This window comes from Phalacrocorax carbo, chromosome 7 (genome assembly GCF_963921805.1).
Source record: "Phalacrocorax carbo chromosome 7, bPhaCar2.1, whole genome shotgun sequence".
Classification (NCBI taxonomy): Eukaryota; Metazoa; Chordata; class Aves; order Suliformes; family Phalacrocoracidae; genus Phalacrocorax; species Phalacrocorax carbo.
This window is the reverse complement of record NC_087519.1, coordinates 30,481,750-30,498,582: the sequence shown is the minus strand read 5'-3', so window position 1 is coordinate 30,498,582 and position 16,833 is coordinate 30,481,750. Positions and strand designations below refer to the sequence as shown.

The 16,833-nt window shown below is 39.5% G+C and overlaps 1 protein-coding gene across 3 annotated transcripts in view; it reads left to right on the top strand.

The window, feature by feature from the left end:
* LOC104046963 (glypican-5) overlaps positions 1-16,833 on the top strand; it is a 396,666-nt gene that overhangs the window by 132,842 nt on the left and 246,991 nt on the right. For 2 of the 3 annotated variants that reach the window (XM_064457301.1, XM_064457303.1), the window contains exons 4-6: positions 2,741-2,871; positions 7,517-7,576; positions 9,496-9,621. In XM_064457301.1, the coding sequence (XP_064313371.1) occupies positions 2,741-2,871; positions 7,517-7,576; positions 9,496-9,621 (317 nt within the window). The remainder of the gene's footprint in view (positions 1-2,740; positions 2,872-7,516; positions 7,577-9,495; positions 9,622-16,833) is intronic. The other variant, XM_064457302.1, reaches the window with a different exon arrangement.

Genomic DNA, 16,833 nt, shown 5'->3' with positions numbered 1-16,833 from the left:
ATAACCTTGAAGAAAGTCCATGCTGGAAGGGGTGTGAAGAAAAGATGCCTGATGAGCTGCCAGCCTGGCCCTGCTGGAACTGCCCAGGCCCCTGCAGCACAGGTGGAACCAGCCTGGGGAGCTGGGCCTGGGCTGAGGGCGGTTGGGCTGAGCTGCACGAGGAGGCCAGGGCATTGACTGCACACAGAGCGAGCTGTGGTCTGCCGTGGGCCCCAGCTGTGGCAGTGGAGAAGTCACTTTGTGCCCCTGCATCAGTTTCCCATCATTTTTTGTTCCTTTAAGTGTCAAATGCTGTTTGACTGGGACTGCCTCGTGCTGGTTTTTTTTGGTCCCAGTAAAAAGCAGATCTCGGCCGAGATGTAACAGTAGCTCTTATTACAAATAATATATCATTATTGTATCTTCCATCTCGTTGATCTCACTTCAGATTAAAATGTCTGTGCAGTAGTTTAAATTATGGAGCATTGCTAGTGTCTCTTAGCATATTAATGAGAAGAAAAGCACTAAAAGGCTCGCAAAACAAAAAAGTGTGAATGTGATTTGCCCTTTCATTTAATGAATTACTTTCTTTTCAATGGAGTAGAACTGGTTAAAGTTTTCCACTGAGAAATACTTTTTCCTTAAAATACTGTGGTTTTGTTTGATATGCAAGAAACTGTTATTACTGGTTAAAAAGAAAACCCCAAAGTTAAGGTTTGGAATAGAAAATACTGAAACTTTTGCAATTTAAACAGTCATTTTATTTCTGTGGTATCAAAAATACAACTCAAAACAAAGTGAGTGTTTTCATTTGGATGCTTAAACTATTGATTCGCAACGAAAGTGATGACTAAATCTCTTCGAAACTCTCACAGGAAGAACAAAAAACTTGGAGTTCTTCATTGTTTATGCATATGAGAACCACATTGCTTTTCCAAACCATTCTGGTTTTAGTTGGTTAAAACTCTTAAATCCATAGTGACTAGATTTGAGACGATGTAATTTGAAGACATGAACTTGTGTGACATGATGTAATCTAAGATGGACTTTGCAGAAACCTATGCTGGGAATTTGGGTATGCATGTTGTAGGAGACCTGGGAAGCCTGGGGCACAGGGGAGAGCGTCCTGTGCAGGAATGTGGTCCAGCTGTGTTATACTCTCTGTCCAGCTCCAAAGGGTTCAAAAGGCATTTTTGTTTTATATTTTCATTTGCATAATGTTTTTTTTTCTTTCCAGAAGTTTAGAAGTGACTGAAATAGAATATTTTATTTCACAAGTTGTGTTTTAAAGCAATGCCCTGCTAGTCCCTGGTGAGACCAGAACTATATACGCAGTGCATGGTGTTGAGTGAGGCAGCTGGCTCCTGCTCTGACTGCTGGATTTATGTCAGGATTAATCTACTACGTTCGCATTCAGTTGCTATAATTTTAGGTTCTTCACAGCACATTACACTGGACCAGGCAATAACTCATACAGCTAAAGTTGATGTGAAGCGACATGCCTATAGAGCTTCCAACTTCTCATGTTTGTTTGGCCTGTTTTTTCAAAGGAAAATATTTAGCTTTACGTAGCAGTAGTTTTCCTGGAGGAAATGAGCTAAAATATAGAAAAGTGTTCTGTACTTGCACTGACATATTCAACATAATGGTACAAAGGGGCAGAGAAAATTATTTGAAGTTGTCTGTGGTCTGAAATATTCAGCAGATAGTCAGTCGTGACTCAGTAAGGGATTTAAAGATGTAGTAAAGTGCACAGACCAGCAAGAATCCATCTCACCCTGGTTCTAATCAAAAAATGAAGGAAGGATACCAAATTCAGTGCTGTGCAGGATGATGGATTCTGTGTGATTAAGGTCTCTGGTAGTACCATGCCCACAGTAGGATTTGCTTTGTATTATTTTCATGTTTGCTTGAGGATTTAGGTGTAAGTGGAAACATTACAGATTACTTATTTGTGGATTAGAAAGGGAAGAGGTTTGTCTTACTATTGCCACTTAAAGCTGTTATAGCAAATAAGTGTGGCAGGATGCAGGAGTAGTGTCAGATCCACAGTGCACGACGGATAAACACAAGCTTGCTTTCTCCTGGTCTTGTATTAAATCCCCTACAAGAGGCTTCAGGAGGGGCAACAAGGGCAAATGGCTGAGTGATGTTAGTGTTCCAAACACAGGATCCAAGGCACTGATGATTCCCAGGGCTGGAAATTCTCTTTTCATTTCATGAATTTTTGCCCAAGGAAAGACTTTATTGGCAGTGATGTGTTGATGCTGACTTCCTTTGCTCATTTCCTTGTTTTAAGGGAAAAGGGAACATTGTCTAGCTAAAGGCTTGAAGATTCAGTTGTCTTCTGATTACATGCCCCTTCAAATACCAAGTCGACTCTGCTTTTTATATAGAGGGCAGATGTTCCACTAAAATCTGTGTACCTACAAACTGCAGGGTACGTTTCTAAATAAAAGTTTGGCAACACTTCCATCAGTCACCGTTTCAGTGTGTTTCCTGGTGTGCTATAGTCCAGGTATTCAGTGACAAATCCATGACTGTTAGCTTTCTGGTAGCAGTGCTCTTTGCACAGTGTCCTAATTTGGTCCTCCTTATGAAGGGGGCTAGTTTTCACGTCCTGGAAAGAATCCTTCCTTTCTCTCCCCCCGACACCTTCTCTTGCAATAAACACCAACCACAAGGAACAAGCTGACCTTTTGGCAATTGTAAAACAGTTTCTCCATTCAAACCCATTTTCCTTTCCCTTCCTTTCATACAGGTTGATAAAGTGTGTGGACAGCCTAAACAACAAGAAGGGAACCTGTCATCAGACAATATAGTGCCAGTGAAGGAAGCAACTGAAGTCCAGACATTTGTGATGGCTCACGCTAGTCTGAACAATAAAAGAAGGTAACCCTAAGCAATAGTTGCTCTGAAATAAACTCTGCCTCACAATTTGTGTTAATGGTTGCTTGCACCATAGTGTTTAAGCCAGAGCCACAGTTCTGTCACCCTGTCTGTGTGCTCTCCAGCCATTGCCATCGCTGATAGTTACACAGATGTGTTTGTGGTGTTACATTGCATGTCTCTCCAAGAAAAGCTTTTTACAGGCCAGACTTGATGTCATTACTTAGCACAGAGGTGTTCATTATTTCCAGAAACTTTCAGTGAAAATGATGAAAGCTTTTTCTCACAAAGTCTTAATAATTTCCACAGCTGAGTCTAAATTTCTAAAGTACAACTGCCCAGGTCTTTAAGGACTTGAGCTTATCCAGGAGCAGAGGTGGGAAGGAGGAAGGGGTGAAAAGGAAAGATTCATTGCCCTGACTTGAAGTCAGTCCCTCATTTTGCAGGGCTGGGCAGAAGATGTAAGATCCCTTGCGATCTCCTTCGTTTGTTACATAACAGGGCAAGAGAAGAAGCATTTGTGTTTAGGCTTGTTGTGTCCATCTTGGTTTCTGTTCTTCAGTTGCGTGCCAGCTGAGGCACTAGACAGCTGAATTACTGCCACTGGCTCTGGCGTGAGTATCCCTGCTTCAAGATCTAGTCTTTCACTTTCCCTCATGTAGCACTTGGATTGGTTTTCTGTATATTGTTAAGTGGGAAGGGAAGGGTGTCTTTGCAATCCCACTCAAGATGCGAGTAGATGTCAGAGCTAACTGACCATAAAATCACAATGACATATTTCTGGCTAACGTGTTGTTCTCTGTAACACCAGTATAAATCTGGAACTACTTCAGCGAAGTGAGTGGAATCATGCTGGGCTTACGCCTCTATCTGAGAACAGTATCTAATCTGCATGTTGGGTAGGTGGATGACAGACAATATTAAAATTTCCATAGCCTGGATTCTGGAGTTTGAGTTGTGAAGATGAGATTTTTATATATTTCTATTTTAATTCTCATCTAAGCTTGCATGAATGAAGCAAACACCGCTTTAAAAGGTAAAAAGTGGTAGCAGCAAGCTAAGTTTTTAGAGTGATAGCGATATTGCTATCCTTCTGTAATTTAAAACACAAACAGTTTGTGCTAGTGCTTGGAGCTAATAAATTTTTGCCATGAAAAACAGAGAAAAGAGCATTAAGGAAATGAAATTAATAAATTAAGCAGTAATAATCCAAAGAACAGTTGTAGTACAATTAACAAAATACACTTCTAAAAACACAGACCTCTAGGCCGTCTTCTGTATAACTCACTGACTTCACTGGGACTTACTTGCTGGCTTTTTTGGTTGAAAAGGCAGAATTACCAACCTATTAAGAGGTAACCTCCTAAACAGATGCAAATTGGTGTCTTTAATGGCATATCAGCAGTTCTTTCACACCTGAGGATCTGCTCCATTCCTAACCATCTAAAATTATTTGGATATTGACCTTTTAAATTTTAAGACCTGTATGTGGAAAAGAAAATATGCAAAATTGGTCTGTGCACTGAAAATTAATTTATGCAAAAAAATTCAAACCAAGGCCATCCGTATATAATTAGCATAAAACATTACTGAAATACAGTGTTGATAGGTATTATGGAGAGCCTATGAACCAAAGATGAATGATGGAGCCATAATTAGTAAGAAGTAGAGAATGTTTTTAAATTTTCCACAGCTTGCTATAAAACACATGGCATAAAGCTTGTAGTTTGCTTCTTGGAAACAATTGCAAAACAGTAAATAGAGTGAAATACACAGTGATTGGCTGTATCACTGTGGTGTTTCTCATCTATCATTTAATCATATATGATATCAATAAAAAGCAATTTTAGATAATAAAATTTTATAATGGATGGGTGAAATAATTCCTGCAGTGGGTTGTATAAAATGCACTTAGAGTGACAGATAACTGCTACGGGGGATCTAGATTATGAAAGTAATTATGTGAATCTTTTTTGGTGCTGTTCCTTCTGGCGATTTAAAAAATGAAGAGCAATAATGTCAGCTGTCTATCAGTCTAGGTACAGGTCACTCAGGGAATTGGCCTGTCTGTTGGTCTGTGCAGTAGATTTCCCTCCAAATGATCCTTAATTCAAGAGGAATATGGGACATGACTCCCGTGTTTTAGAATAAGGAAAGAAAAAGAGAAGGAATGAGCCAGCACTGCCCAAGTAAACAGAAAAGCTGTGGCTCACTCCCTTAATGTATTAGAATATTCCCAAGCTCACAGAGAAGAACCAGTCTGGTTAGCACATCTGCAGGAGAAACCAGGATAAAGTGGCCTCTCATGTCTTCTGTAGTACCTGCTTAGAGTTGACCTTAAAAACCTAATGCTAAATAGCTTATGTCTACATACGTATGTTTGTTCCAAAGGTATTACATCTTTGCAAGACCAGTTACAAAATCATGCTCCTTTTCCAGAGTTTGAGAACCTCTGGTTTCAGCTGTTCAGTAGAGCCATGGCTGCTCGTGCGGTTGAAAAGTGGGACTGTTAATACGGTGTCTCCTTGCCTGACTGGTCTGTCTTCTGGGTGTGTGTGTTTTGAGTCTGGCTGGAGACCTTCTCACCTTCCCTCTGCTGTTCTGCACAGCGTGGTCCTGTGTGGTCCCTGAATTCACGTAGCAACTGGATCCTTTTTTGCAGCAGTTAAATCCTTTCCTGCTCCTCTTACTCTTGTGGCTTCCTGGGAGATTTCCCATCTTTATTTTCCACTGCATTCCATTCCTGCATATTTTTGTTATGTAACACTAAGTGTCAGGGACAATAGTGTGAGAAGCTGAAATTTGAATAAATGTTGCATGATCTTGTAGGAAACCTATTCCTCTGACTAAGCTGAAAAGCATAGATTTGATTGTTTGGTTGTTTTTTTTTTTGCATTACACAATTGTATTCAGGGATTAACTGAAACTGGCAGGATTGCTGCTGTAGTCATTTTTTAATGTGGAGGTTACTATAACATGTAGTAGAGATGACAAGAAAATTGAAACCATATGATGGTACAGGGAATGTACATGGCATGTACAGAATCTCAATCAGTAAATGGGAATCTTTTTGCTGAGTTCAGCACAAAGTACTAAACTGGTCAGGGCCAGACTCCTAGCACATTTGAATACCTGCCTTTTAGCATGTCTGCTGCATGTAGCAATTAAAACCACTGAACATAAACTGGTTATAGATCCATATATAAAAATATGTTGTGTTTAACAAAGAACTTTTACATGATATTAGGTCCCTAATTGGAGGAGGCAGGCTTTGAAATGATATTTTGTTGAGTTTTCTTTGTTATACTGTGAACTTATGGATCTTTTATACATCCTAAAATAAACAATTTTGAGTTTCTTTGGGAATGTTTGAAGTTGATGTCATCTACTTTATTTAAAATTAAGTATCAATTGGGGCTGGCATCACATGATTTTATTAAAATTTGAGTATTAAAGTGCTGGTACAAAACGTTATTAATGCCAGATGCAAATTAAGTTACTGTGGAAACAAATCAAATGTTTCTGACTGACTGGCCAACATAGAAGTTTCAGCAGGTCCAGATTTTTCCCTGTTACAAATTCTTATTTCCTTTTTTGACTGGCTGTGTTGGAATCACTGCTTCAGTGATGGCAGGTGACACTCATCTGATCATCAGCGCAGGTCCATCCTCTCCTGTGGCCATCCTTGCTGTTAGCTCCCAGAAAGTATGATGGCAAAGCTGCCATTGTCTGGGTGTCCTCAGAGCTGCTGAAGGTGGTGCTTACTCTCTCCAGTAAGAGTTAACTGGATTGGCAAGTGTAGTTGAACCTGTTTGTAGGCATGCATTACTCTAGCTGTTGCCATTACTTTATACATGAGGGTACAGGTATAAGAAAGAGCAGAATGTGGTATCAAATCATGTAAGTCGAAAATTGCATGGTGATATTAACGTTCAATACAATGTTTAATATTAATTAAGGGACCTTGGGACATCAGTGACACAAAATGCATTTGCACTAAATAACAACCAGGGTTATTCCCACAGTTTTTCCTCCGATATAACCTTAGAGCCTGTGTCTTCTGTTTCGCAGAGTTGGTGTTGGTTTTTTTTTTTTCAGTAGTGCAATCTGACCAGAACTGAACAGTAAAAAATATCGGTATTCACATTATTTATTAATAGACAGCAAATAGCTCATTGTACCAGAAAATGGATGCTACTCATTTGTATCTCCCTTCCCATGGTGCTCATTCTAAACTCTTTGCCATTGTTTTCTTGTATAGCCTCATAGATTTATAGTTCTTCCATTTGGTATCAGTTATAGTTAATTTGAGTACCACTGAATTTATTTTCAGCATTTTGCTGTGCGTGCTGCGTTTGTAACTGTGCTTGTATTTGAAAATGATTGGGAGAAACATTCTCAGTTGTATTTTTTCAGTGTTGCATTGACATTTTTAATTACATTATACTTTGGAAAAATCTCATGACAATTTTCCTCCTTATTTGTTTTCTTATATTATCTTATGCATGTGCTTGATGACCTTTCTTTCAAATAATTTTTACTTTTCTCTTTTGTTTCTCGTTTCTTTTCCTTATTTGCCTGAATTCCTGCTTCTTCCCTACTCCCCAACCTCTCCTGGTTGATGCTTATTCTCCCCGGCTTATTCCAGTTCTCTGCCTCTGAAGGCTTCAAAGAATGACAAATCAAGAAGTTTGAAAAAAATCTCTCGGTAAGATGAAAACAAGGTGACATACTTTGTCGTCTCTACACTTAGCTCACCTCCATTGTAAGCTGCTGTTTCAGCTGTAATCTAGGATTTGGCATACTTTTGATCACCGTGTTTATACTGTAGGGTACTGGGAAACTGTACTTTTTCTCCCTAGTGTGTTTAGTTTTATATTGATGAAAAGTAAATATTTCACTTGTTAAGATTAAGAGTTGGACACAGAATTCTGCCTTTGCTAAGGTGCTACTTTGAAATGTCAGAGCCCCATTCTGCTGAAAATGCAAAGGAGTTTAAGCCTTTTGGGATGAGCTGAGTAAGATGAACTTTAGACTCTTAAAAGGGTGCTCTTTTCCTTGTTCAAAGGGAACTTCATTTTAGAACCAGTAAAATCTTTAGCATCTGTGCCACCTTTCATCACTGACGCTCTTAGGCTGTTCTATCAGGTAAGTGGCCTCCAGTCTGGACCTAGGTTTACTGTATAAATATTTAGAGCTCATATTCGTAAGTTAGTGGTCAAGAAATAGAAATACCGTTTCCCTCATTGTAAGCCCCCAAATTCCTGCTTTGTTCTTTGCTTAAAATGGCAGCTTTCCTGCATTGTTAGGATAAGTTAGTTCCTTAGGATGATACGATGACTAATCTCTCTCGAGCAGGTTTTCATCACACATAAGATAAATGGGATTGTTAAACGTTTTTGGGAAAGCATAAAGGTAGCTATGGGGAGAGAAGTCCACTGCCTAAACCTTGTAGGGGTAGATACCTGGCAGAGGACTTTGATATTGTTTAAAGCACCTGTTGCTCCCAAAGGAATAATAAATCCTGACTGCTTTTGTGCCAAGCTCCATCCAGCCGTATCCCCAGGTATCATCTCTTCAGTGCAGTGTCCCCTTACAGCCTGTCAAGCAGAAACATCATAAACCAGAATGAGTCCTTTGGCCTTCCCAGTGAGGCTGCTGAGGGACTTCTGAGGCAAGCAGATAGCTCCCTGATTGCTCTAGCTCAGTTTTTGTGTCCTGTGTCTTATTCTCAGTTCTTCAATATCTTACACCAAACAGCAGCTTCTAAACCCGTGGAGATAGCGTAATTTCTCATTCTGAAATACTCTCAATTGTCTGCTGGATTAACACATCTTCTGTTACAGTTTATTTTTATAGCTACCTCAGCCAGATATAGGTATAATCAGATTATAAGAGAGGCAGCAGTTTGCCTACAAGGCATTTTTCCATCCACACATGATTAGAAATCAGCTGTTTGTACTGGCCAGTCTTGGTTATTCACCAAAGCAGGAGGCACAGCCTCCTCTTAACAGGTGTGAGGTGCCAGACATGATGAGAGAGAAATTTCTTTCTAATGAAAATGTGTCATGGATAGTGATGATGGGGAGGAATTGACCCCACCACATCTCAAAGAGATGACTTTCTATGCTTCCGTTGTATGTGTGGGGTACTTCCAGTGTATTTCAGGTTTTGTGATGGGATGTTAGCTTTAGGAAGCCTTTTCCACCCAGGGGGTTTTTGATTGTGTTCTTCATTCATCTCATACGTGTGGAGGAAATGGAGAAATACTCGCTTCCAGTAACAGAGAAAAAGCCCACTCCTTCAGTGATGATGTTTTCTCATCATTTTTTAAATCTGTTTATACAGAGATAGTAGATATAGACTTTTTTCAAATTTTGTGTGAGATGTGTTAACATATTTGTTAAAACCACCCTTTGTATGTAATTACGTTTATTAACACTGGACTAGGTAAGACTGGATAATACGTAGGAGTAGAAATACACCAGAAATAGAAATTAATCAACTTGGATGACTTAATTTCTGTAAGGGTCTGAACTCTTAACCTTGTGGAGGATTAGGTTAACTAGTGGGCTTAACCCAAAAGTGTACTATTCTGTTGTTAAATGTGTTCTTCCTACGTTACAGAGAGTTCATCAATTACATGAAGCGATCCCGAACCTTTTATGCCTCTATAGCAGAAAGGCTGTGTGATGGAGACCTGGTGATGAGAGACAGCTCAACTTGCTGGAATGGAGAGGACGTTGTAGAAAGGTAAAGTTACATGTAGAAGTTTTCCTTAATGGTGAAAAAGGTGACTTCATACCCTTCTGATGGTTCAGAACCATTCTGAGACACTGTAGTTATCAAGTGTCTCCTTCATAGTGAACTCAATGCTTAATTGAGCAAGAGTTTTGCTAAAATAAAAAACTGTTAATGCTGAGTTTTAGGTACCTATATTAAATACAGTGGGACACTTTCCTTGAAGGGCTGCTTTGAAGAGTCTCTTTCTTTCACTAAAGAGAGACAGCTCTTTGTCTGCAGAGAGGTCTTGCCCTCTCAAGCTCAGTTAGCAAGCAGTACCTCTGTGACTTCCAGTGGTTCATTAGTGCAGAGCTGAATGTCACGTTTAGCCATAATTAGAAAGCATGTAGCTCTTCCTGCAAAGGTGTCTTAAAAATAGTCACCAGACCATTATGTTTTTAAAGGATTTCCCTGCTATTTCTTTTCAAAATTTCTGACATAGTACTTTGGATGACAATTGGTTTTGGAATTGCCCAGCTTTCTTACCAGAGCTTGTTCTGCAGGAATTCTTACAAAGTAACAATTAATAAATGCACTGTTCCATGTGGGTAGAGCAGCTAGAAGCTCTGTAGGGTGAAAAGATATTTCTAGTTTGTCAGCTAAATTTTTCCCCTCTGTATTTTATCACAGTCCTTCCCACCACCCTTTAGAATCCAAACTGGAAAATACATTTGCTAAACTTTTTGCTGTCATTTCTCTTACTCTGTATAACATGAGGCAACATTGCCCTGAGGAGAAGAAGGTATTCAGAATACAACTGTATCTGTTACTATCATTGTCAAAGTGTACATCACTTTGCAGTGAGAGCTGGTTGCAAGTGTGCCCGTGAATGTTTTCCAAAAATGTCTTTTTGTCAAAACAGAGACATTCCAAGGGATTGTGTTGGCTTTCGTGATGTTTCTTTTTGAAGTGTATTTTGTGGTCTGTAGCAGTTCGCGCAAATAAAGTTCTAGAATTCTGTTTTCCTGCTTTAGAACAATTTTCATGATTGAAAATTGTTTTGTAGGAAATCATGGAATAATTCCAATGTGGAACAGAGAGAGATGTTACAATTATAGGCTGTCCCACTAAAGGGTGTTCTGACTCCCACACAGCTCTGCTGATATATCTTATGTGTAAATAACTTCAGTTTAATTAAGCCTGAGATAAATACATGTCTAACACATTCAAAGACAACTTTAAAGCTTAATATTTCAATGTATATTGGCACTACAAATCAATTGTAGAAGCATATATTTGAAGATTTTGGCAACAATGCAGTATTCTAAATATTGAAGTATAGTGTTGTAATACTGATTGAAGTTTTTAACTGTAAAAGTAATGGAGAGAAAGCGGGGAGAATATTGGTGTTTCTGATCAGTATTTCCATTTCGGATTCCCTTTTCCTGGTAACATGTTGCTGGATACACAGTAAACTTTTAGAACAAACAGCTTTCTGGCCAAAAGAAAAAAAAAAGAAAAGCAAAACCAAGAAAAATATTTTCTATATCAACTCTCTGAACAGATAAATAAAAATTTAGGTTTAATTTATATCTTTTTTTAAAAAAAGCTTCTTAAATTGCTGATATACATGCTTAAGAATGACATGAAAGTGAAAGCTGTTGGTTCTTTCCTTTGCAAGTCTGTAACTTTCTCAGAGCTGGACAGGTGGAAGAGTTTCAGGTTTGAAAAGGGTAGGAAGCTGGGAAAAGTAGCAGGGAAAAGACTAACAAGACCCCTCATATTTTGAATTAAAAAGCAAAAAGAAAGAAAAAAAACACCCCACCTACACCCCAAAACGACATCAACAAAAAAAAAGCTACCACCAGACCCTGAAATATATATTTGTAGTTAACATATTAAATGGGCAAATTAGAAAAAAGTTTAAATTCCTATGTTTAATCAGACAGCAATATGAATATATTTATCAGTTCTGTTGCAGTATTGATTATCTTAAAAGGAGAGGCCTTTCCAGGCAGCCTGCACTGCCAACAGTGCTACACAGCAGCACAAACATGGCGCCTGCTTGCTGTCTAATTTTACTCCTTTCATCATCAGTGTTATGGGCTGGTCTTGTCATCAGTTCTCCCCCCATGAGAAATAAACCCATCCTGGTGATGCCTGAAGATGCATTTCTCTTTGTTCTTTCTCCTTTCCCAGGAGACAAGAGGATTAAATATCAGCAGTAGTAAACAGCTCTGAACTCAAAATAGAGCCCTTATTCTTAACTGTGTATCAGAAAATAGAAGTCCCTAATTCATCTGGTGGATCTTGTGTGAACCTGAGCTTAAGGTTACTCAAGCTGTGAAACTGGCAAAAGTTGCGGTTCCTGTTTCCTTGATGCTTCTTCCATTTCATAATGCCATTTGAAAGCTGAGTGATATTTATGCTGCATGCTAATTGGCATTAAAGCTCTTTAGGAAAAACAAACTCAACCTTTAAAAACAATTTGACACACAAATGCAGCCTGAAACAATACGAAATTATTACTCAGAAATGGGGATTGTGCATTCAGTTAGTAGAGAGGGCACTTGAGGTCTATCAGAGGATCTGATAAACAGGATTCTTATTGTACTTTTTTATTTTATTGTAATTCTCTGGATTGGGTTTTATCATGTTTAAATCGATGCACTAGCAGGCAAAAAAAAAAAAAAAAGCTTGACCTGCCAGTAAATATAACATAAAAAGAACCAGGTTATTTCCACTGGTTTAAGAATATGCTTCTGGCCTGCTCCTCAGATGAACAGCAAAACATGGCTTTGCTAGGAATCCTCTAGTGTCAGTTCAGGGCCTTTGAAGACATTACAAATACTTGCACCAGAAGTATCGCCTTTCTCTTCAATACCCTTTTGAGCAACTTGTTCCTGGATCAAGACTTCATATAAGAAAAAGTCTGTGAGGCTAAGTAAATGGTCTGAGTATACAAAGAATGCTCAGAGAAGATGAGACTAGAGCAGAAAAACTGGAAAAGTATTTCTGCAAAGTGAAGCAAGCTTGGAGAAATTTCTGTGCTTGGAACCTTTCTTTCCTGGCAGTGTGTCAGATGATTATCTCAATACCACGTCAGTAGAAGAGATTGCAGGGTAAGTTGACAGCATGAACTGTCATGCACTGCCAGGTCCAGACACCATTCACCTAAGAACTCTAAAAGGACTAAAGGGTTAAATAGTGGAATTACTCATTGTGATACCGTATTTGCTTTAAGACTGCTCCAATAGCAGATGATGGAAAGATGTGAACTGTGAAGCCATCATTGTATTTTTTAGCAAACTAAGGATTTCAGAAAGATGTCACCGGTAAACTTTGGTATGTAACAGTAAAATGTGTAGAAACTGTAAGCAGATGAACGTGATACTTAGGGAAAGGAACCAACATGTTGAGAGTCTTTAGAAGGAGATAACAAGCATGTAGACAGGGTAGATAGCTATAGTCTGCTTGGATTTCTGATATATATTTGATAAGGTCTTTCACACATGGCTGGTAGAGGTGAAAATAAGGGTAGGTAGTAGATGGTCATAAGTTACAGTACAAAGAGGTCACCAGTGGCAGCGCATGGGGATTGTGCTGGAACCTGTGCTGGTCATCTGTCATAAAAGTCCTGTGAAGGGGAGTGAATACTGAGCTGACAGCATGTGCTGATGATACAAAGTTATCCTGGGTAGAAAAGACAAGGGTCAGCTGTGGTTAATTGCAGGAAGAACTTGTGACATGGAATGACTACGCTATAAAATGGCATATGAAATTCAACATGGGAAAATGTAAAGTGATTCACATAAGAACAACAATCCAAATGTTACATACAGAGTGGTGTGCACTAAGGTGGCTTTCACTGCTCCAGGCATGTGGCATCTGCAGTTATTCTGTCCCCCAGGCAGAACACAACTGCACATGTACAGAGGGAGCAACAAGGAAGGAGGATCAAGGGCATGAAATGAAATCCAGTATGTGGAATGGCAGACATGCCAGCCTGACACAGAAAAGATAGAAGGGGAATATGGTAGTGGCCTATAAAAAGAATGTGTTGTGGAGATGCTGAATAGGGATTTGTTGTTCGCGGTCTCTTTCATTACAAGAACAAGGGGCATCTTCTTAAATTAATAAGTGACATCTTGAAAACAGAAGTAGGTATAAACTTTTGGTTAAGCTGTGAAAATTCGTGCCTCGGGATGTTTAAAAAACCTGATTAATTAATGAGCAAATTCAGCTCATAGAAGAGCAAGTTGTGAAATGTAAATTGTAAAGGCTATCTGAGCAGGTGTGAGGCAACCAGGTGCCACATCCGAGTTTCCTTCTCTAAAAGGTGAGGCAAAAGTTTAGACAAAAGATCTCTGGTCACCCTCAGGCAGCTGCTCCTATGGACTTTTCTGTAGGGGCTAAACTGCAGGAACCTTCCTCTTCTCAGGAATATGTCCTCAACTAAGGTAAGTGCTGGCATTGAATCGCTTTCTCCATTCTCCCTGGCTGCAGTACCTAAACAGGATTTGCTGTCTCACGTCTCAGCCTTGTAAATGGCAGACTAGTACAATACAGTGCCTAAGGACTTTCTGAAAAGCTCATCTTGAGATTTTCTGTTGATGTCAGACTTATATCTTTGGACAAAACATGGATTCCTCTTTAGAACTTCTTATTGTGAAGTTTGGCTTTTGTAATGTCTTAGCTGCAGTAGAGTAGCCTTATCAGAGACAGATCTTTCTGCTGCTAGAGAAGGAAAAAGGAGAGGTGGTCTCACTGGCAGGCTTTTGGGGCGTGCCTGTGTACAACAAATGAGTAATCCTGATTTGGAAATGGCACTTTAAGGGAACAGTGGGTTGTGAGTACCACGTTAAAGTTAGATAATTATTCAGTCTTTCCATCTCTGCCTGCCTATGTATCTCTCTCAGTTTCTATTTCAAGAGATGAAACAATCATGAATAATACATAGACAAGCAGTAATCTGTGTATAGAAGGATTAAAACATTGTGAGTGTAGCTGGCATTCATTATAGCCAACTCTAGGCACTACATATACTCTCCTACTCTTTCTGCATGGCTATGCCATTAGTCCTCAGAAAGAGGCTGATTGTAATCTGAAAACTATCAACTGCACTGCTAAGGCTTCAAGTGTGGAGTGTGAAAGTTGCTCCAACGGCATGTTCAGCAACCTCAGCACTTGCTTTTCAGATGTTGGTGATAGCCTCCTCCTCTGTATGTCTGGGCTTAATCCTAAAGCAAAGACAATGTTGCAGCTTTGCTTTGCATCCCTCGAGCTCTGCTAGAAGGTGCATTCTCGGGGAAGTCCCCAAAGACAGGTTCTGCAGTTATCACGTAAATGGATGTGTGCCTTTAGCATGACCATTTCAAAGACGCTCCTCTCATGAGCAACATGTCAGGATCTCAGGATTTTTGAAAGTTGAGAGGTCAGCTGATGATGACTCGTGTTAGCGTGCAGCTGCCTGTGTGTGGGGACTGTTCAACAGAGGAATAGGCATGAAAACCTCTTATGTTGCTCCTACAGAAAGTCCTGTCATGAGTTGAAATTTAGAGGCTAACAGATGCTAGTGAGAACTGTAAGATGGCTGCTACCATTCAAATCTTTTTCCTTTTAAGGAATGAGCACTTGCAATTACTTCCATATACTCTAAAATGCACACCATCTCTATTGTGGTGTTCCAGTATGCAAAAACCAGGTTGAGTCTTATAGTAGGAAAATGTGAGCTGGTAATTAAGAAAATTGACTGGCTTTGTTATTAGCAGCAGTGGGTGCTTGGGATCTCTGTAATAAAGCCCCTTTTGCTCAGGTGCTGAAAAATGCTTTTAGGCTGTGTCTCCAGTGCACAGTAGGCATGGATCTTCAGAGAAAAGGGATGGTGCTGATAACCCAATGCCCACGCTATCTGTACTTTGGAAGCTTTACCTCATACTAGCTCTAGTGCATTCCTGGGCACTGAATGCCACTGGCATCCTTGAAGTGCATCCTTAGTTTTGTTGAAAAAGAACCTGGTTCTGGGAGTGCTCTGCAATATAAACTGGAGTGTGAGAAATGGGGTTTAACTGAAAAGTATAAAGCTGATCAGAACTAACATGATAATGTAGGCACACCTGGTGGTCACCTGGACACCTGCATTTGAAGTTTGGGGTCTGAAACTTTAACTGCATCAAATAATAAGTACTTAGTGGCTGTAATTAGCATGTATTAAAGAACTTTGTTAAAAAATTATATCAATGTAATCTATTGATGCACTAAGTCTATCGTGACAATGCTGGTAGCACACTGCCCCTAATGGTGAGGTGGTGTAGTGCTTCAGAGCTGTCAGACAGGGCTGGCTCACAGGTTTGCTGCGTTCTGAAGAATTCAGCAGAAATATCCCATCCCGGAGCTCAGTCAGCCTGCCTGTGCTAGATGTGTGAAACCTAATGAGATCACAGCAGTTACTGATGTGGCTGCAGGTGGTAACCTGAATCCAGGCTCTTAGCTGCTTTTGATGCTCTATTTTCCATTTACAACAACAACAAACCAAAAGCAACCACAAAATAAAAAAAAAAAACAACAAAAAACACAAAAAAACCCCAAACAAAAAAAAAAAAAACAAAAACAAAAACAAAAACAAAAACAAAACAAAACAAAACAAAACAACAACCAAAAAAAAAAAAACCAAAAAAAAACCAACCAACCCAACCCCAGACCTGTTAGAACAGTGTCAACCTTCAAGTTGACTCTGGAAAAGAAAGCTGTCAGAAGTCTGGCAGAGAAATTTTTACTTGGAAGAAGCAAATCCAAATCATGACTATGATGTGCAGCAGCTTTACATGACTTTTCCTATAGCAAAGGGTCGTGATACTTCTAGGTCAGTGAGACATTTTACAAGTTACAATTGCACGGTAGACGTATAATTTGTTTTAGGATTTATTGCTACTTGATGCCTAACTGTGGAACGGGTTGGAAGTTTCTACAGAATTAGGAGGTTGAAGAAAGGGATGTTATTTCCAGATCCGCCCCCCCACTTGCTTAGAGTGAGCGACAGGATTGCTAGCTGCTTCAGAGATTTTTCTTTTTCCAGGCTCCTCTTCATGTCACATGATGATTTTTTGACACACAAAGCCAAAGTAAGAGGAGGTCAGTTAACAGGAGTTTGGGCAAGCCAGTAGTGGCAGAATACTTTTGAAAACTTGGGATTTAAAAATGGGTGAAAGGAAGAGCAGATTTACTAAGTGGCATGTATTGATG